Source organism: Pholis gunnellus (assembly GCF_910591455.1).
Source record: "Pholis gunnellus genome assembly, chromosome: 3".
In the NCBI taxonomy this organism is placed as follows: domain Eukaryota; kingdom Metazoa; phylum Chordata; class Actinopteri; order Perciformes; family Pholidae; genus Pholis; species Pholis gunnellus.
Window position 1 is genome coordinate 22,526,295 of NC_136529.1, and position 27,698 is coordinate 22,553,992.

Sequence of the window (27,698 nt, forward strand, 5' to 3'; positions counted from 1 at the left end):
AGGGAGGACACAGAAGCGAAGGCTTTCCGAGTGGCTGGCCGGCGGCTGGTATGACTGGAATTCGTGCTGGCCTATTTTCTGTTGTGAAGTGAAGCCCGGTGAAGGGTCGATTGAAGACCGAGGACAGACATGCGTGTGTGTGTGTGTGTGTGTTCCTCTGTAATAGTAACGGTCATTAGAATAATTTGGCTCCCAGAGAAAGCAGACAGGCGGAAGACACCCGGCTACTTCCTCTGGCTGGAATTGAATTTGCAATTAGCTGTGCACCCAAAATCAAGAGCCGGATGCTTTGATTAACGCAGCCCATTAAGATGAGTCCTTCGGAGGCTTTGTAGCCCCGACTGAACCGGCTCCTTTTGCTCTATGGACCATGTTTCATATGGTACTGTGGAGTTTATATCAGTGTTTATTTGGGAAAAGCACTGTTGGTCCGTTAAGACGTGTTCAGTCTAAAGATGCAGACTTTGGAGGACCCAACCCCCTTACATTTTGAACATACAGTAGCAGCAATGCTCTCTCTGAACCGTCAACAAACATTCGTTTAAATCTGTGCTCTTTACGGACTGATTTCAAGCTAGAAACCCTGCACCATGTCCTGTTTCACAGCTTCCATCAAGTGTTAAAATGACACTAGAAGTGACACAAATATATTTCTACATGGAAATCAAGCATATGTTCATTTTTATCACGCTTTTACAATATTGTTTTATGTGGCAGATTGAGTTTAATATAAATATTAGCGGTAAACCTCTCCACGGAGACCCGGAGGTAGGTTAACATGAGGTCACTGTGGTGACATTCACCTAGGTCAACATGGAGCCGAAGAAGGAGGTCAGAGAGTCAGAGCACGGCCATGATGTGAATGATGAGGACCGAGAGGAAAAGGGGCCTAATTGAAGGGGCTAAAAGTAGGGTCAGCTTCACAGCTGGGCTCTCGGTCGTCCATCATGCTGCCTGACGGCCCAAGGTGAGATGGAGATGGATAGATGAAGACGGGGAGAGAGTGGAGGAGGAGGAGTAAAGGCTGTGTTCATCGATCACTCTGCACCGTCTGCTGACATGGCAGCTACAGGGCTCCCTTTGTGTTGGCAGAGACACCGTATATATCTACAGTATAGGTGTCTGTGCCCACACATGCGTACATGCACACCTGCACCTTAGCATGAAGCTAAAGGCGTGTTCTCTCTCTCTCTCTCTCTCTCTCTCTCTCTCTCTCTCTCCTCACAGCCATAGAGGCCGGATGATGATGTGTGCCAGCTAGAGAGGGGAGAGGGAGGGATGCTAAATAAGTTATCCATTTATTAAGTTGACATACTTCAACACGTCTTTTGCTGTGAGTCATTGTGTCAGAGTTGCAGACTCTTCAGTCTCCCAGAAGGCAGCGCTGACGCTAGGCTACAGTGAAGGTTGACCTTTTGCTGCGTTGAAAAAAAAAAAGGGCCTCATGTGGCTTGTGTTTGTGTCTGCTGACGATTGTTCAGCCTCCTTCAGTCCCTCGCTGCGTGGCATTATGAAGCGCTGAGATGAACACCGTGAGGGGGAAATGGACCTGAAGGACAGATTCCGGGGAAATCATGTGTGAGAGTCCATCATGCAATTCGCATGTTACTCATTACTCACAGGAGAGCAGAGTAAAGCGGATTCTGACGTGGAAGCGATCCGGCACAGCAGACGGCTCCCTGCTGTCGAGGCCAGAGGGACGTGTTCTCCATCATCAGCTCTCTTCTCCCGTCCCGATCCACTAATGGTCTGGTGTGAATGTGGGACAAATGCTCGCTGGCACAGATTGCAAACTGGAATTCCCCTTCCTGTCATCTGGGACTACTTTTTCCCCTCATCTTCTGTTTCGCTTACCCACAAAGCTTCGCTGTCATATCTCGACATGACTGTGTGGCTCATTTGAGTCCCCGTAATTGTCAGAGGGGGTAGTAAATGCTGCTGAAAGCACATGCTTTCGAGTTCTTCTCGTGTCTACCGCTATTTATTCCCCTCGCCTCACATCTGTCCCCTCGGGGCTAGCCCGGCTTAGAATAAACATTGGGCAACCGGCTTTGTCTCTATGGCAACAGCTGCGCATGCTGAACGGTAGAGCGAGCGTGGAGGAGGAAGGGAAGGAGGTGGAGATGATGGCGCATGTTGCTAAATAGGATCTGTTGTTAAATCAAGTGATTTTTGGTGCATTGGTTAAAAGGGTGTCTGAGATCTGAGAGGGCCCAGAGGAAACCAAAGGATTGAATGGTTTCAAGCTGGACCTGACCCCGTCGCTCTCTTAACACCTCGATTACCCGGCTAGGCTGTTTACAATTAAAGCAGCTTTCGCCTCCATCCCACTTACTGTGACAGCCTGAGGAAACGTTGGATTGATCCGGGCCAATACGCTCAATCCGCTCGAGCATGCAGAGTATTTGTTATTCTTTTTTTTTTTTCCTCGGTTCACTTGTCTAAATATTATTTAGCTCCGCCATTGAGCCGGATTTGTCAGCAGGGGATTTTGCTGGTAATGTTTTCACTCCCCACTTGATGTTTTCTGCCTGTTTTTTTTTGTTTTTTTTTCATGTCATTTGAGGATTGTGCTCCGCTGTACCCGTCTGCTCCCCTGGTTGTTTCCAGAGCAGGATGACCTCTGACCCGGTTCATGCATCAACAGACAGCTGTCTGCTCGGACCTTGTTCAGGGAATTAAAGAGGATAAAACGGCTGGTCACACGGATATATGTGGCGTTACGTCTTCGTTGCTGGTTCCTCCCGCTGTCAGCTCGCTAACCAACCCTGAAGGTTATTTGATACCAGCGGTCTCCAGGCCGTTCCAGGGGGTTGGCTCCGACTCAGGAAGTGATCGTAAAAGCTCCCCCAACCAGGCTGTTGCTCTGCTCAGTTTGCCCTTCACTTCCTGTTTGTCTGTGCGTTATGTGCATCATTCTGTATCAAGGCTGTTTGTGGTGTGCTGCAGGACAATTTTGGCTTTGTCTTCCAGTCGTAAGCATTGACCTAAAATAAGCTCCATCTGCTGTTATGTGCAACATGAGACTCTCTCCTGGGCAGGTGTCGGGTAATTCAAAACCTCTTCCCGTCCTCACCTTGAGGAAAGGCAGAAGAGGTGTCATTTCAGGGAAAGTGGGGGGGGGGGGACACTTTCGTCTGTCTGTGTTCTTGTTTGATAATTATGTGCAGGGACACACGGCTGGCTTCAAGGGGAAAACAAATGAGGTGGACTTTAGAGCTTCTTGTTAAACCTGCGCTGATCCATCTTTGTGTGTGTGTGTGTGTGTGTTTGCACACCACCTGTGTGGACTGGGAGTGTGACCTTTCCTGCAGAACTGATGAAGAACAGGCTCATGTGTCATGTACTGTACATATCACAGGATGCCAATATGGAGTCAAGACGGCAAGGTTTCCGAGAGAAATACTATCAGGGCTGACTTGTGACCTGCTGCCACCTCCGTCAGTGCCATACCGATCGATCAGTATCGGATAAGTAGGTTGTGTTGCCATCAACTGCACCTAGTACTGAATAGATTAGTCGATTAATTGTTTAGAACTGCTAATCATTTCCTGGGTTCCTATTTGTTAGATTTCATTGTGTTTTTTTTTACTTTGATTCTGACATCTTGGACTTTGAGAAGAAGTAGTGATGGGCATTTTTTTCCCCCTTCAGAAGCTGGAAGAAAATCCTCACAATGTAAAATGTAGCGTTCCTGACTTCCGATGCTTGTTATCAGCACGTAATGTGTTTTCCCTCTTTTCTCTTCTTCAACAGAGTGGTTTACAGTGACGAGACAGGAAGATGGATGAGCTGCAGGACGTACAGCTGACCGAGATCAAGCCACTGCTGACCAATAAGGTGAGTTGTGTGTGTGTGTGGGGGGGTGGTGTGTGTGTCAAGAGCTGCTGAGGCAACAGGCACGCAACTCCTGCACCTGAACCAACATTCAGAACCACACGTACAAACTAAACGGACACGTGGTGCAAATTAAAGTGACTGAGCACCCCATATGGTCCTCCCAGGCAAATGCATACGCTGAAAACTCTGCAGTCCTGTTCATCAAAGTGAATTATTCATATCCGCTTGACTGTGTCGAGTGGGAAAAGAAAAGAAGGGAGAGAACAAGTCAAACGGAGAAAAATCAAGGTTGTAGACTGAATGAGGCAAGAGAGTGGAAGACACAGCGTCTATAACACAAGACAGAGAGTCAGAAGAGACAGACGAGCAAGAACGAGGAGACATCAAAGGAGAAACTTGAAGAAAACTCATCTCTTTATTTTTAAGTGAGCGACAGCATAAAACAGAAGGAAGGATGGGGAAAGAAAAAACTGTGTCAGATCAAAGCTCTTCCCATCCTCGTCTGGCCTCCTCCTCCTCCTCCTCTTCCTCTTCCCTGCTCCATCTCAACAGCTGATTAGCTGATTAGAAGGACTGTTTTGTTCTCTCCCCAGGCAACTGTCACAGACAGTCAGGAGGGTCCGGCGCCTCACAGGAGAAGTGAGCGGTGGAGTATCAGGTCTGAGGAGGAGCAGCTGCATGCTGCGTATTGTAGAGTATATGTCATCAAGAAAAAGATCCGAATGAAGGATAGCGATACTGACCTCTCACACCACCTAGTGGCCAGCTCTTTAAAGAGACCAACCAGCAGTCTGGAAAGCAGATGGAGATCATGACAATGATAACAGTGATGAAAGAGGATTCTCTCGCTCTCGCTCTCTCTCTCTCTGATCCTTTGTAGAAGTGATGAGGACACATTCTGAGTCCCACAACGATAATACATTTATGACGCAGCCAGGCACAAGTATGGCCTGCAGCAGCGAAGTAGCCACAACAACAGTGCAGATCTCAGTTGGAATAAAAAAAGATTTACGATAATAAAACGAAGCGAAGTGTCTCCTCTTCTGTTGTCCACATGGGAAAATACGTATGGTAGTCAACAGCGAGAGGCATTTCAGAGAAATATTTGTATGACCCTGTTTGGTAGTTCAAAAGATAATCTGTTGAGAGGGTTGTAGTTAGTCGTAGTACCATTTAGTTCAGTGAGCTACATCTCTGTACGTCACCAGCACCAACATGGCCGTTACCGTGGCTAGCTAGCTAGGTAGCTTAGCTATGCTCCGTGCACAAATGTACCATTATCTCGCCTGATGTGTTTTATCCAGCGACTCGTTGTATGTCAGCCATGAAGCAGAAGACCGAAACACGTCTTTTCACGGTCTTATTCTTCAACGGTTTTATGACAACATGCATCTTTCTTGATGTGCAGAATTATATTTTAAATTGTCAAACAGCTTATATGTATGTGGCACTTAAACTGCACACATAAAACTGCATTACAGCGATGGAATGTTGCAGACGTTTGGCCAGAAACACGTTTTTATTCTGTTCTCTGCTGCACAGCTATTTCAGCAGGAAGAAGAAAGCGAGTGCTTCAAAGCCACCATCTGCCTCCCCACCAACATGTACCCTACTGGTCTGGCCCACTACTCAATCCCCTAAAGAATCTTCCTTTATCGTTGCTGCCCACTCTCACGTTCCTACCCGTCTATTCTGCAGCTTACTCTCAGTAACACTGCTTCAACCTTACTCGTGTTCCATGCGTATAGAGTGAAGTTATGATATTAACGTGGTAATGATGAGGATTTAAGATGCTTAGAAGAACACAATTGTTTCTCAAAAGCACGAGGTTAAACCAGCAATAGATGGATCCATAAACACCTAGATCTACATCTTAAAGCTGTAATGTGCGTCCGGTACTGCAGTCTGGTCACAGTTCTTTACCTGAATCCCTCGACTAAAATATGGTGAAATCAACCAGACCAGACGTGATTATTGTCTGGAGCATAATGACCAAATGTTGAGCTCTAATTATCACGAATGATATTGGCAACCGTAAGTCATTAAGAGCTCGTCAAAACGTGGGACAAATGTATTCTATTTGTCCCCACATGAATACTTCACACACACATCATGTGACTGCACAGTCGACCATCTATCAGAGTTTTACACAAGTACACAAGATATTATTATTATTATTATTATTATTATTATTATTGGCCTTATGTATATGGCATATAAGCCTATGCTATATTTTAACTCTCCTCTTTCACTTTGTCTTGCAGGATGCACGCAACTTTCAGGATTTCGACTGCCAGGTGAGTGTTGCTCACTGCTCCCACACAACGCCCGGATGGTTTGTTGTGTTAGTGGAAGGGGGTTGTTGCATTTGGACGTTGTTCCCATCCCCCCCCTTCCACCACTGAACCCATTTGTTTGTTTGCCCTACATCTGATCACATTCCTCACGGGCAAAATCCAGTTTTACCGCACAATACCGCAAATATAGGTGTTTTGGGGATATCTTTTAGGATAAATTGATGAGGGTCGTCCACTCACGTCGAATGCATTTGTCGAACACATTTTTTTCCAGCCTGTTCTCCTTCGCTCATTCTGACCCTGAGCACAATATAAAAAACACTGTGTTTCAGCAAAACCGGCTCCTTCCCCCTCAACCTTCTGTTACTGTTGCTAAAGTGCATGTGCGTGCGTGTGTGTGTGTGTACACGGGGAAAATCCTGTTTCGTGTCATTGTACTAGTCAGAGAGAAAGCACAAGAACACCACCCGAGTCTAAACAGACAGCAATGCTGAAGAGCGCGAGTGTGCCGTTATTTGTTGGAATGTAAATTCTTGGTTGTGTTGTGGTGAGCCAATAGCTTAACTATATATATAATATATTAATTCTAGCTTATATTATGTTCAGGGCTTCTTTGTCTGGAATGGATGCATACTGACCTGTTACATTTCTGGAATGTGGATCTTTTGTACTGATATGAAAAGCCAACATACAATCACGTTGGTGGCCTATTTCTTTTATTTAGGCCAAGGAAGATTTAGAGATTAGCATTGTGTGTGTGTTTGTTCTAAACACGAAGCATTAAGCGCAAGTCAACCCACGTTCTCTCCCCCGTGTCACTCTCTACTGTCAAGCCCTGCAACAAAGCAAAATACCTAAAAGTAATAATAATAATAATACCTAAAAGTTGGAATCGGACCGTTTTGGTCTTCCCGTGTAGGGCTTTAGGAACAACATGGTGAGTTGTGCTGTTGCCTCTAGAGACAGTGTGTCCTCTTCTCGTAAATGTCAGGAAGAGGTATCGATTTCAGACCTCTTGTGTCAGCTAGTGTCTCCCACAGTTAGATTGTGGTCAGGTCTTTAACGTGATAATGTAAGAATAATTATCATTCAAGGAAGCAGTGTATCAGCCTTGAGTGGGTTCTGTTCCAGATGCCTTTTCTTTGATGTTTTTTCTTTGCCGGCCTTCTGCCTCTGCGCTGTGCAATCTTCTTCTTGCATGAGACTTCCCACAGGCGAGCACTCCCCACGCTGTGTTTCACAAGCATCATGGCCACAAAGGGTTAACTCTTTCATCCCTCTCTCACTTTCTGCAGTCATGGCTGCTTCCAGCATCCCACCAGAGCTAAATATAGCTGCTGCAGGCAGGGGGCGGGGGGGGGGGGGGGGAGCATGTTAGCTGGAGCAGGTGTGCTACATGCTTTGTCACTAAAACCAATGAGAACACTCAGGTGCTCATATTTTCAGTGTATTTCAGTGTGTAGTGTTTCTTTCCACATAGCCTCTTGTGATTCAGCTGCTGCAGCTGCACTTAAAGGAAAGGCGTGTTCCAGGATTTGTCCCAGTGGTGTTGAGGGTTGCGTGTATTTGACCTTATATCCATGGCAGCCATTTTGACCTCACACGGTCAGAGTCTTGAAGAAATGATTAAGACACATCCTTAACCTGCTGATTCTTCAAAAAAATGTCCATTTAAATAACGCTACTTCAACACTTAAGTGATAACTCGATAGATATAATGTATATTGATAAGAGGCCTTTTTTTTTTTGTTGAAGACATTTTCACGTCACTGATAAAAAAATCAATGATGACCGAATTACTTTTAGCCACTTCAGTCTCATGGTCCTGGTAATGTGCATGCCGACTCACTGTTGCACTGTCATGGCTTACTGGGACACTTGGAGGTGTTATGAGTACCGGCAGAGCTTTTTCCTGCAAGTCAAAATTTATGCTGTGAAAAAAGAACAAGAATTGCTATTTATACCTCGTGCATTTTTGTGTTCAAGTGTAGGAAAAGGCTCGTCTTGCTGGTTTCAGTTGAACTGACATAAAGCTCCATTCTGATCTAAAAAAAGCCAGTTATAAAAAGGTCCGTCATTTTTCCCGACTCCCAGTTTAATAATACAAGAACAGCCGGAGCCCACATGCAGTACAAGGCGTTAGCAGCAGACTCCCTATGAATATATAGTATGTGTGTTGGGGGAGGCGTCCTCACCGCTACACCCTCTCTCTGAGCACTGATGTGACATTCCAGCAGCTGGAGGACAAATCCAGCTGCTCTCCTCTTTGACTGGTACTACAGCGCCTTCCACAGGCGGTTCCGAGGTACTGCAGCGGTCACAGTCAACACTGTCTGCACCTGCAGGAGGAGAGAGAGAGAGAGAGAGAGAGAGCGGTGCTGGTGGGAGTGGTGGTGGTGGTGGTGAGGTGGAGTCAGAGAGGAGAAGCCGGAGGGTGTGGTGCTGCAGTCTTGTGTCTCTTAAGCTGCTCACATCACTGAGGGGAGGAAGGTGTGAGTCAGCCTCACCCACCCATGAACACCGACTTCCCTCGTGGAAATGGCTGACTGTACATTTTACAAATAGAACATCTTAGTTGGTTGATGGTGTTTGCTGTGGGGAAGCAAAAAGGCTGAGATGTATCTCTGGAATCTGGATGCATGTGATGTTTTGCGAGCTCATAATTGTCATTATTAGATCATAATATTTGATTGTAATCACTCACCAGGTTTCACATTTTGTGGTTTTGATTCTACTTCTTCTCTTATCCATTCTAACACAAATACTAGAAGAAACTGTCTGCTGCCAGGTCACGTCTTTTGGCTTTTTAAATCACCGTCTCATTGCGCTCAGCAGAGGGCGCCATAAGTCTGTGTGGCTGGAGGACGATGTTCTCATGTGATGTGTTCATCGTCCGCTGTGCTCCTCTTGGTGTCGATCGTCTGTTTCAGAAATGTAGAGCAGTGCACAGGTGTTGCTCGGTCACCATCGTAGAAGAGGATGGAATAGACCATGTAATGTAACATGCTGTGTCGTGCCGCGTGCTCGACGGTTTAATACCAAATGTTTTCCCTGAGCTTGTGCGTTTTTTTTAATGTGCTCGGACATAAAATCGTAGACGCTGTCTGTGTCAATGCAAAGCTCTGCATTCAGCTGAGCTCTGCAGACCAGAGCGTCACGCTCCTCTGACTGCAGTGTCCCGCTGAGACGTGACTCAGTGTGTGACACAAACCGGCTCTGTTGAGGAAAGGCTAGAACACACAAGTTCAGTCACGACACATCATCTCCATGAGCCGACGTAACGAATCGCATGTCCACTATAATCTGGTATAACGTCACTGCGTATGTACAATTAGTCATGTTCTCGCCACAATCTGGCTTGAAGGACTGGAAGTTGAACTAAAATAAATGTATGCAAACTTTGCACCATGGAAAAGACTACTGATGCAACTCTTTTGTGGAGATCATATGTGTATTTGTCATACCTGTGTTACTTTAATCGTCTAAACCGTACGTCAAGGGTTTATTTCTCGTAATGTGCAGACACTGCATGTTGTGTCAGTGGCACCCTCTGTGTGTTGGATTAGGAAACATTTAGAGGAGAAACATCAGCACACAACCAAACTTGCTGCAACAAAGACTAACCAATGAGAAGCGCCCCTTCTCTCCTTAATCCCGCCCACTCTGTGCTGCTCGCATGTGTGCCATTGGCTGCACAGAGCAGCCTGTCTGAAACAAAGGCGTGAGGCCACAGTGCTGGCAGAGGAGAGTAGAATAAACAGAGATCAATAAACTACTAGGATCAAATGCTTCAGAGGCAGGTTTAGAAGAAATGGATCCTCTCATGTAGGGTCGTCAATGTAAATAAAAATAGGAGATCATTGTGGGTTTATTTTCTGGTAAGCCGAGAACATAACGAGGGTTATCTTCTGAATGTCAACACACGATGAGCCAACATTTGCTGCAAAGCTATTTCTGGTGAACATCAGACTGCTGCAGTTCACGCTCGTCCTGCTGGGTGACTATACGTCAAATAGAAGTTATTAACCGGGTCTGATTGTTGGGTATTCATGTTGAGGTGTTTCTAATGTGGATGCCGAGGTCACTCGGTCGTCTCCCTCAGCAAGGTGAGGTGAACCTTGAGACGATTGTTGCTAAAGTCTCAGTGACCAGCAGCCATTTTGCTGATGCAGAACACCGTCCAGGGCGAGCTGTCAGATCAGCCTCCTTCTCTCCTCACTTCATCAGTATCACGGCTGTGACGTCAGCAGCCTGGCCATTTTTACAGGACTGCCTCTGCATCGTTTGCACCCCTTCACCTCCTCTTCATCGCACACCCACCTCCCCCACTCTGCCTCCCATTCTCCCCCCTTCCTTCTCTCTTTTCTCCTCTAAGCCCCTCCCTCTACCCACCTGACCCTCCGCAGTCCAATTAGACGCACCGGTGGCTGGATGTACGTACGCACTGTGACTACTAAAGCACAAACTGCAGTCTCACTCTCCTCCCCCTCTGTCTCTTTCCCACCTCTTGTCTCTGTCTCTCTCTCTCTCTCTCTCGTTCTCTCTGCATCTTATCCAGCCCCCCTTCTTCTGCTTTCCATTCAGATTATTTACCCATCTCCTCCTCACTCCGCTGTGTCTTTCTCCTCCCTCTCTTCTTGGTTCTTCCTTGTCGCTGCTGCTCTAGCCTCCTCACCCTACATCCCTCCCTTTCCTTCCAGCGCTCCCGCCTTCCTCCTCCTCCTCTTCCTCCTCCTCCTCCTCCTCCTTTTTGGAGATCTTCAAAGCTGCCCAGCACACACTTGCACATAGCATAACACACTCCTCTCCTGCGTGGGAAAAACATGTCAGCTATTCTGGACCTGGACCAGATTGCATGCTCAGGGAATGGAGTGGTGAGTGACAAATGCATCTTGCCTGCCTTGACACACCTGGCTGGGTCCATGCAGCAGGGGCTTCTGGTTGGGATTAGGGTTTGGAGGTTGTTGTGCAGTTTCCCCCAAAGAAGGTGACAGCAGCTGGCTCGAGGAAGGGAAAAGCTGGTGCGGCTCTTTTCCTGGCTTTGCTTGTCACCACCTGCACTTTGGGGCTTTTTCTCTCTCCGGGCAGCTGCTAGTTTGGGGTGAACATTTGTTCAGTTTGTGTGTGTGTGTGTGTGTGTGTGTGTGCCTGTGTCTGTGTCTACAGGTCACACAGTGCCCATGTGTGCAGTCTGCTCAGCCTAAACATGCTGAGGGTGCAGTGGTGAATTTTAATGTGGTGATATGAAAGATGCATGTGTGCAGTGCTTACGGTAATCTGCAGATGCCACAACCAAAATGATGCATACGTGCGTGTGTGTGTGCACGGCTGTCCTATCAGCACGATTGTTGGTACTTGTTGTGTTTTTTTAGGATGCATGTTTCTGAACATCTCAAATGTGTAGCTGTTCGTGTTCATCCATAACTGCAGGAATGTGTTTTTGCCTGTGGATGGTGCATAGTGCTAGCATTGTGTTCCTTTTTCTGTTATCACTGAAAACAGGGAGGTCACCCCCCCCACACACACACACTTTAGCGACAACACACCAAAACCACTGTGGCGGCTTCTTCCCTTCCCTGCAGAGACTTTTGAGTTTGTAGTTTCAACCCACTGCTTCAATGACACACATGCTTACTGTATGCGGGCTGTGTTTGTGTCAAGGGGGGGGGGGGGGTACATACCTGGGATGATCCCACTGGAGAACATGCATAGGAGACGTGGATGTGTGTGTGTGGATGTGCTTGTGGATCCATTACATTCATTTGCAGGCTGTTGGGTGGTTCTTGCCCTGTAATGCTGCTCTCAGGGGTGATGGATGTCGTTCCCGGCAGGGCGTGGAAAACAGGGAGGGGGGGGGGGGGGGGGGGGGGGGGGGGGGGGGGGGAGGAGGGGGGGGGGGGGGAGGGAGGGAGGGAGGGAGGAAAGATTGATAAGAGAAGGATTGCGGGAAGAGGAACAGCATGACATGCTGCTCTCTTCTCTCTTTTTTTTCACCTCCCTCACCCAAACCCAAGTGCTTACCTCCAGGTTTGCCCCGGTCAACCTCCTGGAGCCCTTCTCCTCGAAGCACAAACCCCCTACTCAGTATTCCAGTCTCATCTACAACACACACACACTTATTGTCCAACTAACCAAAGATGAAGAGGGGTTGCTGCCATTGCAGTGCTCTCCCTCTTTTCTTTCTTTCTCCCCCTCTAGCTGTCCAGGCTAGCAGCCCCACCCTATGTATGTTTTTCTTGAGATGCTGCTGTGTGTACATGTATACCAATATGTGTGTGTGTGTGTCTGCGAAAGAAGCAGCGCTCCCCGATCAATAAGCTTTTAAACTATGCCAAGAGCTAAATGGATAGATTAAAAAGTCCTCTCCCTTACTCCCTTTCCCACAGCCCCTTTTCTCCACGGTTCTTCACCCTTGTTTGTGCCAGGACTTGGCTGGAGAGGCACGATGCATTGAAGCAAGGCGCCCCTTCTGTTTCAAGGCACATACCTCTGTTAGTCCTACAGGACTCCCCCTGCTCGCTTTTCACGCTCCATTTCCTCTCATCCATTTCCAGACTCTCCATCCCCTGTTCTATCCATCTCTCTTGTCTTTTTACTTGATGTCATCACCTTTTTCTATTACTGGTGGGGCGTACACGCCTGCTTTCTCAGTACACACACACACACACACATGACAAGAAGGCAGGCGTTTGCACAAATGTGTTTTTGCCTTTTTACTTCGCGCAAAGCCTCCATTTCTAGACAGTGTCCTTGACTCTGTCCTTGTCTAATAAAGAGAGAAATCAGCAGCAACACAGCCATCATGAGATTGCTCTGTCTATAACAGAACAGGTTGTTGCCCCCCCCCCAAAAACACACACACACACACCAGGCCGAGGTTGCAGAATTATTTCGTTATCTGTGAAAAGGCCTCCGATAAACGCAAGGCTTCCTGTCAGCAGGAGACCTTCTTCTGGGTTTATTCCATTTCCTGTTGGGAGGTTATATCACAGTAGCAGCAGACTGTAGCACACAGTCGGTGACGGTGGCTCTGTGTGCACCGTTTTCATGTTTCATGCGACTAACACCCACACACATGAAAATATCTCATTCTGGTACTGACTAGATGTGGTGTTTTACAGATTGCAGATGCAACTTACTGCAGCCTTGTCCTTGAGAGTATACCTTTATGTCCTCTGAAGAGACTCTGACACATATATCCGTCAGACAAAATGTCTGCAGTGGAACTAGTCAGTCACTCTGTGTCTGTGTCTGTGTCTGTCAGCCATAACGTACGTACGTGTGTGTGTGTGTGTGTGTGTGTGTGTGTGTGTGTGTGTGTGTGTGTGTGTGTGTGTGTGTGTGTGTGTGTGTGTGTGTGTGTGTGTGTGTGTGTGTGTGTGTGTGTGTGTGTGTGTGTGTGTGTGTGTGTGTGTGTGTGTGCGCGCGCCTCTCGTCCGCCCAGGCTCGCTCTCTTTTATTATTGATGACCACTGGGCCTTGAGACCAGGCAGGCGCTGGGCCCCACCCAGGCTGTCCTGCTAGGAACAGTACACACACACACACACAGAGCTGCGCCTTGCACAACCTTGTATGCAGCACCAAGGCATGCTGACCTTGGGAATGTGTGTGTGTGTGTGTGTGATGCTATGATTCTGGAAACTGACTTTACTTCCTGTAAATGTCATCACTTCCTGATTTTGTCTCTCTTAATTAACAACTCTCAGAAACATTCACGAGAGCCTCTGATTCTTTTCGCCATGTCATCTTTTCACTATTTCCCCCGATTTAGCTTAATCACATTTCCGTGTCTTCAAGTCGATTTTAGGTGTCAGTTGAAAATGACCCGAAAGCCATTTAATGTGCTTACAGTTGAAGCACTGTGAAATACTGACGTGGGGCGTCCTTGTGCTCGATGAAGAAATATATTCAAAAGGAAGCGATGGAGAGAGAATGAAGCTGGTGTGACTTCGTTGAATTTTAATGGGTCTTTCTGCAAAGACGGTCATTTTTGCAGAGTCATACTTATGAAAGCGCTGTGCGGCTCAGGCCCTAGGATGAAGAAAAGGACTCGTTTCACAGACGGGCCCATTCTGTGCTTTGTTTGTCCAGGGTAGCGAGGAATGTGTGGTGGAGAAGAGGAGCATGCTCTGCATCCTCAATCTGAGATAGAAACCCCACATGTCATGTTTGTTTAACACAATATGTGTCTCCTGTGTCTGATTGTTGTGTCCAAGCTTAGTTCAGGCATTTCACAATATGTATTGTTTCTGGCATAAATTGCTCAATTTAGCTGTAATTGTTCTGAGTTTATGTCTGTTGTGGCTTTGTGCTTGGCTGAGATAATGTTAATCTATAGAGGAAAACGCCCACACAATAGAATACATATTCCGCTGCTAAAAGCATAAAGCTGTTTTATTATTATTTTTAAATCCAATGAATAAAACAATACTTGGATTAATTTATCCTACTTCTACTATTGTCTGTGTTGCCACCGCCTGATGTACTTTATCTCTCAGTGCCGTACAACTCCATAGATGTCCCAAACATAGTTTGAAACACTTACAATGGACAGTGTTGTTTCTCTCTAGTGATAATCTGTGTTGTGCAGACATTACTGAGAATGCTGGGGGATGTAGTCCTGTTTTGTTCTACTTTGATAGTTTGACCAACGGAAACAAATGCACTACATTATCCCGGTTCATCGTGGTGGAGGAATATGTCAACCAAATGACTCCTTCACATGTTTTTAATCAGTTAGGTCTTTTACCTAAAACACACCATGTATTGTTCCGTCAGTCTTAAACATTCATCTCTTCTTCTTCTTCTCTGTGGCTGCAGGAGCATGACATTGAGACTCCTCATGGCGTTCTCCACGTGACGATGAGAGGCGTCCCAAAGGGCAACAAACCCGTCATCCTCACCTATCACGACATCGGCCTCAACCGTGAGTCCGCCAAAAATAGAGTCATCGATACACAATGTCCTGGATGTTTTAGTCTGTGCAGTCACACACACACACACACACAGAGGTCCTCCACAGAGTTTAAACCCCTGACCTGTTTGCACCTTTTCCAGACAAGTCGTGCTTCAACACCCTGTTCAACTATGAGGACATGCAGGAGATCATGCAGCACTTTGCGGTGGTTCATGTGGACGCGCCCGGCCAGCAGGAGGGTGCTCCTCCCTTCCCCAGCGGGTGCGCGTCAGACTGTGTTTGAATTCATGATTAACTCCGTTTCTCTGGTTGATTCAAACATGAGGAAATGACCTCGTACTCACTACTAACATGGAATCGCATGCCTTTCATCTTTCTCCAGGTATCGCTACCCGACCATGGATGAGTTGGCTGAAATGCTGCCCTCCGTGATGACTCAGCTCAAGTCAGTGGCTCCCATGTTGACGGCCGATCAATGCTAATGTGTTTGGATTAACTATTCACGTCCAGTCCCACGGTAACCAGTGCTTTCTCTGCAGGGTCAACAGTGTGATCGCCATCGGCGTGGGAGCGGGAGCGTACATCCTCAGCCGCTTTGCGGTGAGTCCCCGTCCGTACCAGAACGTCGACACTTTCAACCCCATTATTTCTTTCTAATCTGACCCCCGACCTCTCAGCTTCGCCTGTAATAATTAAAGGTTTTCAGGGCCACACAGCTTGTTACGCTGAACATTAAAGCCTCCCATCAAGCCCACACAGGGCTTCAGGTTTCTCCACAGTCTGATGAATCACCTCGGTGATTCTCCTTTTCAGTTGCTTACATCTTGTTTCCGCACTCGGCTCAGTGGGGCTAAAATAAGCCTGATGTGTGTACAGTAGAGCAGAAAGAGCTGGAAGTGACGGAGAAGAGCACTGAAAGATGAATAATAGAGAGAGAAGATGGTGGTCAGGGGTAAAACAGGGAAGGTGTAGGGGTTAGCAGTCACATTCCCAGCCTCTCTATGGAGAATCTGCTCTGGTTTGGAATTAATGAAGAAAATTGATTCTGAATTGCATTTTCTCTAACCGGCTTGGAACGAAATGAGTTTACCCTTGATGGATTTATAGCAGCTGTTGCTGCATTGCATTTGCATCACATTGAAAGCAGCAGCCGCAGTATCAACATTGGGCAGGATGGATCTTAGATTTCCCCTGACGCCCTCTTTTCTGTCTTCAAGCAATTACTAAATCTTAATTTAAAAGCCAGGATTCCATCTTCATTGTTTCATATCTTCATTTAAAGCAACAGAAATGCTTCACTTCTTACCACCAAAACACTGCCGTGGGTTTATCCTATATCTGCAATGTCCAGGGAATACGCTAAATCCTCAGCAAAACATTTAAAAACGTTTAATTGTGAAGATGTAGCTACTGATAGGCATGCTTCCTTTAGTTCACTGGATCAGACTGAACCACTCTGTAGGTTTGAAGAGTGAAAACTGAAAGCACGCATCGTGCTCGATAACAGCCATGTCTTATTGGTCAAAGTGTCCACTCATTGTCCATATGGAGTTGGGACTGACGTGTGTTCCTCTCCTCCCAGCTGAACAACCCGACCCTGGTGGAGGGGCTGGTTCTGATCAACGTGGACCCGTGTGCTGAAGGCTGGATCGACTGGGCAGCTTCAAAGGTCAGTGTTACCGCTGCAGCACAGAAAGTCCTCGGCACACTCTGTAACATACACAAAGCTATTTCTTAAATCATTAACCGGCCATTTTGAGTTCAATTTCCAGCCATTTGTCAGGCTGTTATTAATGAATGCCTTGTCTAGTTCAACCACTTTCCTGCTCATGCGCTTTACTATCACCAGACTATTTTAAGCTCACGGTTTTATGGTATGTTGAGTTTATTCCAGTCTATTCTATATGATGAGATTACTAGTAATAAAATCACGGAGGCTGACACCAAGTCTTTAATACCAACGATATGTTTGATGAATCAAAACTAAGCTTTACTCAAATACATACATACATACATACATACATACATACATACATACATACATACATACATACATACATACATACACACACACACACACACACACACACACACACACACACACACACACTATATGTACCGTCTATGGTGTGGAGCATGACATCAAATACAATGCCAGTAAGATTGCTATCTTGATCTGTAGAACCAGAGAGTGCTTGTCTGATCTTGGTGTCTGTGATGAAGTAAAGTATCTTTTAGGTCATTTTTATAACAGAACACATGACCGATGATGATGACATTTCGAGGCAATGTCGTAGGATGAATGCACACGCAAACACTCTCTGACGCATGTTTGGTACGCGTACAGATGTCTCTGTTCAGGACATATTGTACAACAGTCTACACTGCACACTTGTGGTCAAACTACAAAAAAAAGAACTGACAGAGACTTCAAGTAGCTTATAATGACGCCATGAGAATATTCCTAAAGAGACCGAGATGGAGTAGAGCCAGTGAAATGTTCATGGCTGCAGGAGTCAATACTTTTCAAACTGTTTTCAGAAATCTTATGTATGAATTTATTTGTCGGCTTAATGACTCGTTCTCTATCTTGGTTTGAACCAACACTAGATCATCAGCATACATAATATGGTTAACCAGAGTATTTCCAACCATGCACCCAGTACTACAGGCTTTCATTGCTTAAACAGATCAGCAACATATAAATTAAAATAACTTGTCGGACACCATTGCTAACCCCAAATGTGGCTGAGACACTTTTACTCCATTTTACTTGCATAGTGTGGTGAACAAACCAGGAAGCCAGAATTCTCACAATGTATTTGGGGGACAACTCTTTGGCTCAGTTTGAAAAACAGTTTGATTTTGAGTAGAATAATTTGCTTGTCCTACTTTAATAATGCTGTGAACTGTACATTGCTGTGTGTACTGCACACGGTTGTTCAGGGGAGAACATTGTGTGCCACGTTATTGTGGAATCATGGAACCACCATATGTCCCATACAGAACCAGAATCTCCACATTTCATCTGTTGTCTTGTTATTTGGCTCAACAAGCCAAATTCATAAAAGGCAATGATAGAGAGGAGACATCCTTTGCTTTTTTTAAAAGATTTTTTCTTTAATGACGGTATGTGCCACAACACCTACTAGGTCTAAAACTTAAATATGACTTCTTTGTGCATTTGCGTCAAAATCAAACATTAAAGCTGTCAGTGCATCCACTACATGTAAGCACAGACATGCTTGTATAGCCATAACTATGAGGTTACTGCGTAAATAAAACAAAGTCTGCTCTTGTTTCTGTCTTGACGTGATGTGTCTTCCTCTCGTGTGCAGCTGTCTGGATGGACCAGTGATTTGGTGGATATCATCATGTCTCACCACTTCAGCACCGTGAGTTCCTCCTGCAGTACATTACTCACCATGTGCTCGTTTTTTGTCATTTCTGTTTCTGCTAAATAGTGATGGTGACCTTTTGTTATTGACAATGTGAGACAGAACCTCAGGAGGCTTTTCTTGATTTCCCTGGGTACCATTTACCTCATTTCGCTCTTATAACAAGCATTTACTAATTATTCTATTTCTGTCCTCCTGGATATATAGACTGGTAGGGTGTGACATGGAGATTACAGACTCTGAGTTAATAACTGCAGTGCTGAAGCTAAGCGTACTGTATATACTAATCCCACGGTTTGTCTGGATGACTGATGTTCACGTGCACATTCACTACATGCTGCTAAACTGCCCTTTCTGTCGGCTCTCCCTCTTATTTCATTTGAACTCATCTGTTTTCCTCTGCTCACCAGGACGAGCTGACGGATAACACGGAGCTGATCCAGAGCTACCGCCTCCACATCACCCAAGACATCAACCAGGACAACCTGGCCCTCTTCTGTGGCTCCTACCAATAGTATGAAGCAATACATTAGTACACACTGTACATGAATAGCTTTGTAAGCAGCATTTTCCCCTCAGTTGTTGTGTTCTTGATCGCATTTATAGGTACAGTGGAAGCATGTAAATTCTGCTTCCAGTATCAAACTCTGTAGTAAGCCAGATCTGAATATAGAAAGAAGCAATGCATCAAACACTACAAAGGACAAGGGTATAATAATAAATTCTGAGGTGCACAGAAAATCCGGATTCCTGCCAAGTCACCTTACATTTTAGCCGGATCGCATTGTTCCTGCTCCACTAACTAAATCCTAATTTGTCTCCCTGCACCAGCCGTCGGGACCTGGAGATCGAGAGGCCGATCGTAGGTCTGAACGAGCATACAGTCAACACATTAACGTAGGTTTTGAGGCTAAGAAGACTCTGATGAACATTTGTCTCTTGAGTGCACAGCTTTGAGAATATTTAAGCCTCGTTTTTCTTTTCCCATCCAGCTGCCCTGCGTTGTTGGTGGTCGGTGACACATCCCCCGCTGTGGAGGCTGTGGTGAGTTACACTCCGTCATCTCCGCAACATAAGGATCTTTGGGAAGCGTTTTTTGAGCTCAGTAGTAACTCTCTTGTTCGTGTTTCAGGTGGAGTGCAATTCCAGGTTGAATCCAGTCAAGACCACACTGCTAAAGGTGACGCTTTTTGCATTTCTTGATGAATAAAATATATATTTCTTTTGACTGAACAAAGAAGTTATTAATGAGACGGATCATTTTCTCCAGATGGCTGATTGTGGAGGCTTGCCCCAAGTTGTGCAGGTTTGTTTTTAAGGTTCTAGGTTTAATCATTTAGCAATTTCCTTTGTCTAGATTATCTTCTAACTTTGTTAACTGTATCTGTTCACAGCCAGGGAAACTTGCCGAGGCCTTCAAGTACTTTGTTCAGGGAATGGGCTACAGTAAGTACACGTGCTCACATGTGTTTAGCTACTTCTGGTTTGTGAGTAAAAACATCTAAATATGAAATAATACCAGTTCAAACTAGTTGACTCTATATTGAATGTCCAAGAATTGTTTACAGGCTCAAACCTTTCGAGGTGACGTGTTTGTGGTCGAGGTTTGTCTGTGTTTTTCGCAGAACTTCCTGTTGACGTGAGTGCAATGACAACAGTAACTTAAACGAGGATTGTTTTCACTGCAGTCTCCCAATGAGCTGTTGCTAAACACCCCTGCTGATGGTGGTTGGACTGTGGCCAGCAGTGCATGAAAAGACACAGTTCTTTGTCAGCCAGGTCACGGAGAGGCAGGCCAAGCGCCTCAGAGGATGCTAACGCCATTTCCTCTCTGCTCTTTGCAGTGTGTGGTCCCCACAACCCTCAGTAGGTGAGGTGTGAGTGCTTCTAGCATGGCTGAAATGACAGTGGCACTCGAGATATGCTGAACAGCAATTCACGTCCTGTTCAGTTCGAAGTGGGCGTCAAAAAATACCCTTTGTTTTGTTGCCTTGTGTGATTTTTCTTTTCTATCCAGAACTGTTTAATGGTGCAGTCTCTTTCTCGAGAGACTCAACATGCATACTTAAACAGGACTCCAGGTCATTCATCTGCAAAGAAAAACAACACGTTTCTGTCAGACTGCTCTGACTTTCAGTGCACCCACCAGCCTCTATGGATGGATGAAATCGTTGCTCTGGGCTTACAGATGACGCCTGTCTCTGTGTGTGTGTGTGTGTGTGTGTGTGTGTGTGTGTGTGTGTGTGTTTCTGTAATGCTAATTCTCTTCTGCTCTCTCCCGTTCCCAAACCCTTCACCGTGGGAGGCACCCCCGGGTGTAGCCAGTATGTCAGTGCTTCAGTGTTGCTTTAAAGGCCACTGAGTCCCCCTGTTGAGTAAATGCCACTGCAGGATTAAAACTGATTAAAAAGAGTGCTTTCATGCAGAGAAAGTGTGGAAAATAAATCTCAAACACCTCAGCGTGTTTCTGAAAGCTGCTTTTCCCTCATTAACACGTTGCCGCAGTGTGAAATGCAAAAGAGAAACAGCCAAAGAGTAGAGGAGATTAATTAAGATTCTAGTTTGCACACATGCTATGATTTCTTACCTGTTGTTGGTAGCAAACAGCTTTTTTTCTCTGTCCTCAATGACCACAAGCTGCCACGGATTTTCAGCTTGAATCAGAAACACACTGAGGTGGAATAAAGCAACATGAGAGCTATCTTTTCAACATGTCTCTCCCTTCTTCTTTCTTCCTTCTCTAATCATTGCTTACAGTTCCCTACGTTCTTCTCAGTCACCTGAGCAACGATTCAGGTATCTGGTTTTTGAGCAGCAGTCAGACTAGAAAGCTTTGAACCCATTGGCCTCATATTACTGCACAGTGGATGAATGTTAATGTATGCAGAAATTCTCCAGAGAGAGCACTGGCTCATTTTTTGGTATTCAACAGCAGCTCAGTGTGGTGGACACAGTCACAGTACTAAACGCAGTGAGATCATTCTGCATACATTCATCTCCCCGTAGGAGTTCACTTTGTCCCCGTTAGCATGGATTCTGTCCTCAGTGTCCTATTTTGTTGCATGACAAGCTTCCTCGGTCACTTCAGTTGGATTGCTGTGTTCTGCTGTTGCACTGCTTTTTCATGTTGTTGTGCTTCCAACAGTGGACACACATGCAATGATTTTCTCTTCCATATTTTGTTTATTTTATTAGTCTTTTTTTAGGCTTTTGAGAATTGTTTGCATGGTGCGCACTTCTGTTGTTGTTGTGTCCGGGTGTTCCCACACTGCACTGAGTCTCCTGCGCCGTGTGAGTGGAATATTAATGCGAGTCTCGCTTTGTTGTTGTTTTTTCAGTGGCGTCCGTAGGAATGACTCGTCTGGCTCGCTCACGCACCGCCTCCTCCTCCAGCATCACCTCCATGGACAGCAGCCGCAGCCGCAACAACCTCAACAGCCTGCTGGAGGGCAGCGTCACCGGGGCCTTGGACAACCAGGCCGGACCCCAGACCATGGAGGTCTCCTGCTAAGCTCCGCCCTCTGCACATTCCTATAGTAACTTATGTGCCCTCTCTTTCTCTCTCCCTCCCCCCCACCCCCCCCTCTTCTCTCTCTCTCTCTCTCTCACTGCTCCTAAGCAACTCAATGCCAGGAGGATCTGTAATAAACTATGTGATTAGAGAAGATGTAATAAATATATTAACAGATGCATATTATTAAATATGGAATATTTAATACAGTGTCACATTCTTACCAGAAACCATAACCATGTTCAAATGTGTTGCGTATTCAAATGGTTAAACCATTATTATTGACTGTCCAACCCCAACTCCTTCTATTTATTTTTTTTCACATCGTCTTTGTTTTGAATGTCTTCACACACACTATAGAAATTTTGTGTTCAAAATAACATTCATTGCGAGGTACAACACTTTCACTCTTCTAGCTGGTTGTGATCTCTAAACGGTTGAATTTGAGTCACTGTATCTTTGTGTTTTAATCCAAAACTTGCTGCAATGTGAGGCCGATTTAGTCACAAAGTATACAGAGGGATCACGGAACCTGCTGTAGCTGCAGAAATGTAGGTAAAGTGATACATGTAAGAACCATCGCAGACTGTAGCACAATGTCAGTAAAACTAAACTACAGCTGTGGTGAGAGCTGCTTTTTTTTCAGTGTAAAGTCACGTACCGGTATGTCAACTCCTTCACTTCACACAGACATTTGTTTATTTTGTATTCTTTTTGTGTCTGAGCTCGTCTACTTTTCTTTCTGCTTTGTGTTGGATGCTTTTGTTCAGTTGAATAGATTATTGTTTTAACAACCTGCAACAAGTGGGTTCTGAAGTGAAAAGTACGAGTCCCTTCACTGAGGGACTGTCTGCTGATTCAACTCATTTATATTACTACTGAATAAAGCTACAACATGACCGCATGTCTGGTGTTTTCATTTATCAGTACATTGCCAATAATTCTGCCAGCGAAATGCACATAAATAACAAGTAAATGTATTTGAATGCCAGAGGAAGAAAGTACTGCATGCCTCTCAGTGCAGCGAGTGCTTGTGCTTGTACTTTTCCTCTCCTGTTAGTGGAAAAGTGAGGTGACAGTGGTGAGTTAGTTTCCAACCACAGAGTGACAACTTCTGTTGTCTGTCACAGATGGGGCTGTCTATATTTAGCACACATTTAAAAAAGCCAACAATGATCAGCTGCACCACAAATGAGATGAGATTGATTTCAAACTGAAACGATGTACTGCTATAGGAATAAAGCGCCAAATCTGATGTGTTACACGCTTCTGGTATCTGATATATCATTTTCCTCGTTGTGCAACGCTACAATTTGCCTCAATTGATTGCAAAGAGGAATTAACCAAGCACACAGTTAGATAATAGGTTATTTGCAGTAATTGGTGAACCAATTTAGAAAACTATTTCAGAAATATAACCCCCACACTGGTATGGAATGATTACATTCTTTAATCAAAAGTTGTTTCCGTCTTTTGCACCAGCATTCATTTCTCAGTGATTACAGCACACTGGCCTGTTCTGGTAAAGATTATTTAACTTTTCCCATCCGCAGTTGCGTTGCTCTTCTGACTCTAAAGAAACTCACAGTCCATCTGATTAAAGACGACTAGAGGAGATCACAGAGAACATTTGAGCTGCTTTAAATTATCCGGACTGTGAGAGTGAACATCTCTCTTAGCAGAGACTGAAACTAAATTCTATTTTTGATTTTAACAAAATCACCAGTCATACTGCGGCACTACGACTGTTTACTGCAGTGTCAGTATGATGGATGAGCTTTATGATTGCTGATGAATCAAGAGTAGGCAGACAGGGGAGCCTTCGTCATGCTTCTGCAGAGGTTTAACTCTTATCTGATTTTTAGCATGACTGACAGTAACTGAATGTAATCAGAGCACTGGACTGAAGATGAAAATGTGGTCACCGTTTACCATTATCCAGTCATCGCAGTCCAGCTGCAACATCTAAAGGCAGATAAGATGTAGTGTGGACCAGTCTAAAGCCTGAAAGACACCAACTCTCTGTGTGAAATGTATGTCACCGCTGAAAGCCATCACGTTGCACCACAAGTTGCTTACGTAGACGTACAGTTAATTCCATAAACAAGTGATGCACTTTGAGTCCCACTTGAAAAACATTGTGCATCCTGAGAGATCAACGCGAGCTGTTCTGAGTCCGGATGTCGAGGTCCTTGAGCGTCACAGGAAGCTGCAGCAGGGTGACATACATAAAGGCCTCGCAGGGGGCCTCATCTCTTCAGTCAGCTGCAAAAACACAGCCGCCTTCATTGGAACAGAGCAGAGGAGGGAACACAGTCACTCCGATTGATCAGCAGGCCCCAGTTGGAACCCTGAGCTCAGCCACATATATAACAGCGGCAGTGTGTGTGTGTGTGTGTGTGTGTTAGTGTGTGCTGAAGGCGGACGAGCATCTTTCAGCAAAAAAAGATTTGGAATTTACCAGTTGATCTGAGGAGGATCTGACTCACTACGAACACTTTTAATACAGAAATTGAAGGAGGTATGTTATTTGATTTGATGATGGTCTTTTGCTTGAAGGCAGTTTTCTTTATTTTTCTTTTTTTTCTTCAAAGACTTGACTTTTACCTCCAGAATATTATTGCCTGACTTGTGTTAAATGAAATATGTATGAATTAGAATAAACTGTATTTATATTTGATTTAAGATATTTTATTCTTACTTGCTGCTGCCATTATGAGCATGCACCATACGAATAAAATCTCATCTGTTCGTTTTATTAATCTATCGGTCACATTAAATAGATTTGATTCCTCGTAAACATGCAGCAGGGACATTTAGCACAGGATATCAATGCCTCTTGTTGTGGTTGGGCACCTTCCTGTATCATCTAGATTTGTGTTGTCAGGCTACAAAACTGTGAAGTACCTGTAAACTGTTTCCCATGTGGCAGTCATAACTTGATAACTAGGGGGATGATTAAATTATGATGTGAAAGTTGTTGAAGGCCTTTGACAACAGACATTTTCTAATTATGCTCCCCATCTCAACCTGTCTCTCTCTTTTTTCAGCCACAAGTACGAGAAGCCAGAGAACATGGGGACCTGCCCCATCAGATGCAGATTCAACCGGACAATCCTGGAAAATCAACCTGAAACTGAATCACCACGTAGGTTATACTGCCAAAACATTAACACACAAAATTAAAAAAAAAAAATGTAACAAATTGAACTATTTTATTGATCTCCTTCTTTCTCTCCGAAGCCTCCCAGGACAGTGTGCTCGTATCCCTCTGTGACTACCCGTCCTTTGAGTGTACAGAGTTGACCATGTGCACTGGAGAACGACTCACCATCATATCAGAGTACGTGATGGAGCTCTTAATGTGTCACCCCTCTGCTCTCGTTTTCACCTAAACAGATACAGTTAGTCATGACTGCCTTTTATTCTTTCAACAGCGATGGTGATTTCATGATGGTGAGATCCACAACCACGGGCCGTGAGAGCTACATTCCCACCAACTACACAGCCAGGCTGACACACAGGTAGGTCATAAGAAAGTTGTGAAAACGTGTGTTAAGACACCCGTGTCATCGCAGTGTGTGTGTGTGTGTGTATGTGTGAGAGAGAGAGAGAGAGAGAGAGACAACAGAGAGGTTGTACAGAGATGAAATGAAAGGTCGGGAGTCCCCTGACAGGTGGGAGGAGTCTCTGTGTAGGTGACCTTTTCCTCAGTGGAGACGGAGGTTTGGAACAAGACTGCTGTTCTCTCCGGTGACATGACATCAGCCTCTGCCTCCTGTAGTTTCAGTCCTCCTCCAGTGAGGAATGTGCTCTGATACTGTTTCCAGTGGACTTTCCAATCTTGAAAAAAATAAAAAAAACAATTTTGTTTTTCTGTCTCATTGTCCTGATGTGTCTTCTCTCTGTTCAGGTGGCTGTTCACAGGCATCAGCAGGAACAAAGCAGTGGAGGTGCTCATGCAGCCTAATAACCGGAGCGGAGCCTTCCTGATCCGAGAGTCAGAGACAAACAAAGGTTAGTTGGAGGGATGTTTTTTTCAACTGTGGATTGCATAAGAAACATATTCAATCTAGACAATTAAGAATCAAGAGCCGCGTCGTTTAACTGCTGCATCTGTCTGCTACGTCCATGTTCAGATTGTTACTCGCTGTCTGTCCTGAGGAGGGCCAACTCTTCATACCTGGACTGCGTCAAGCACTACCGCATCTCTCACCTCCAAAATGGCTGGGTCTACATATCTCCCAGAGTCACCTTCCCCACCCTGCATCACCTTGTGGAACACTATTCAGGTTTGCACCGAGGATGCAAAATGCTGATTTTTCTTTTGCCTAAACATACCAGAGACAACTCTAGAAGAGTGATATTAAAATGTTGCCTCCTCTCACAGAGTCTGAAGGTGGATTGTGCTGTCGGCTGAGGGAGCCTTGCTTCATCCAGGGTTTAGACGACGCTCGAGAGGCCAGGCCTATACCTACAACTACGAGGATGCCTACTATCAACTGGAAGGACATTAGCAGGTGAGCCAGACTCCCTTTAGCCTCGCTTCCACTGATGACTGCCACAAGATGTCACTCTATTACAGTAGAGCAGCAGCACCTGGTGGCGTACTGGTTGGAGAGCAATCGATAAATCTTCGTGCAGCTTATTATTTCCGTTGATTGTGACTCAGTGCTGAGTAAACTGATTGAGAAGAGCGTGCACACAATGGCAGCAGATATGCCAACAGCTAAGACTGGTTGTACTGGATGTCAGCTTCGATTGTGTGTAATGTGTGAGTGCAGAGCAGGATGTTAAGCAATAATGTTCAGTGAACCATACCTCAGAAAGATAAAGACTACCATAATAGATTACGATTATTTGATAAAGTGCAACACGCGCAGTTAAAAATACAATGTTTGGGACATTGTGGTAAAATTGCAGCACCATTTTTTATTTTTATAACCAATACCATAATCCCTTTACTCATCCAAGTCTTTGGAAATCCCCTTTCTTTCTCCTCCAGGTCAGTGATCTTCAGGAAGATGAGAACAGAGTCAGACAACTCTCTGGTGAGCGAGGGGCTGAGGGAGGCCATCAGCTCCTACCTCCAAATGACCGATGGCAACAACCACAGCTGGGACGCTTGAGGAGAAGACAGTGGATCAGTCTGGGAGGAAGAAGTCAGAAGGATATAGTGAAGTCAGATACTGTCCTGTCTCATCTGCAGTTTGGGAGAGCCATCGGAAGAGGTCATGTGTACGACCAATAGAGTTTGCGGACCGCCCTGGATTAGCAGGAGGGCTGAGACACTACATGTATGTCAGCAAGAAGATTGTTTTTATAGTCACACAGGGGAGTCGTGAGCTGAACATTTAAAGTCAATGAGATATCTGTTCTTATTTGATTTCAAAAGTTTAATATTTCTCTTAATTTATATTCCAATATATGTACATGCTGTTTGAATGCAATATGAAATATGTTAATTATTTTGTAATATGATCATTGTCATGGTTATGTTATTGGAATCCAATAAAATATGTTAGCTATGTAATAAAGCAGCGCATGCATATACTGTATATAATCACCTAGATAGCTAGATAGATAGTTTATTAGTCCCGCAAGGGGATTTTTTTTGCTACAGTAGCATTTATACAGTTAAATAAAATAACAGAGTAAAACTAATTAAATATAAAAATGCAATATAAAAATGAAAATGCACAATATATACAGTAAAAATAACAGAGTAAAAATAA

General features: G+C 45.0%; 2 protein-coding genes across 5 annotated transcripts in view; both read left to right on the forward strand.

Moving 5' to 3' along the window:
- The window catches only part of ndrg3a (ndrg family member 3a), a 29,861-nt gene extending 7,001 nt beyond the window's left edge, over positions 1–22,860 (forward strand). Inside the window, exons 2-18 of one of the 4 annotated variants that reach the window (XM_079186474.1) lie at positions 3,757–3,840; positions 6,105–6,137; positions 14,958–15,063; positions 15,195–15,315; positions 15,437–15,499; positions 15,594–15,654; positions 16,637–16,723; positions 18,393–18,449; positions 18,863–18,966; positions 19,284–19,349; positions 19,445–19,496; positions 19,585–19,632; positions 19,723–19,758; positions 19,847–19,898; positions 20,297–20,322; positions 21,210–21,248; positions 21,791–21,870. In XM_079186474.1, coding sequence (XP_079042600.1) covers positions 3,784–3,840; positions 6,105–6,137; positions 14,958–15,063; positions 15,195–15,315; positions 15,437–15,499; positions 15,594–15,654; positions 16,637–16,723; positions 18,393–18,449; positions 18,863–18,966; positions 19,284–19,349; positions 19,445–19,496; positions 19,585–19,632; positions 19,723–19,758; positions 19,847–19,898; positions 20,297–20,322 — 969 coding nt within the window. In that variant the 5' untranslated portion in view covers positions 3,757–3,783 and the 3' untranslated portion in view covers positions 21,210–21,248; positions 21,791–21,870. Of the gene's footprint in view, positions 1–3,756; positions 3,841–6,104; positions 6,138–14,957; positions 15,064–15,194; positions 15,316–15,436; positions 15,500–15,593; positions 15,655–16,636; positions 16,724–18,392; positions 18,450–18,862; positions 18,967–19,283; positions 19,350–19,444; positions 19,497–19,584; positions 19,633–19,722; positions 19,759–19,846; positions 19,899–20,296; positions 20,323–21,209; positions 21,249–21,790 lie in introns of all 4 variants that reach the window. The other 3 variants (XM_079186471.1, XM_079186473.1, XM_079186472.1) reach the window with 3 other exon arrangements.
- A 1,379-nt stretch (positions 22,861–24,239) lies between these two features.
- Positions 24,240–27,475, forward strand: sla2a (Src like adaptor 2a). Its single transcript, XM_079186475.1, has 8 exons — positions 24,240–24,484; positions 25,014–25,111; positions 25,207–25,306; positions 25,401–25,487; positions 25,877–25,980; positions 26,103–26,255; positions 26,354–26,483; positions 26,969–27,475. The coding sequence occupies exons 2-8, from the start codon at positions 25,039–25,041 to the stop codon at positions 27,090–27,092; spliced, it is 771 nt and encodes a 256-aa protein (XP_079042601.1). The 5' UTR covers positions 24,240–24,484; positions 25,014–25,038; the 3' UTR covers positions 27,093–27,475.
- Positions 27,476–27,698: the final 223 nt, after the last annotated feature.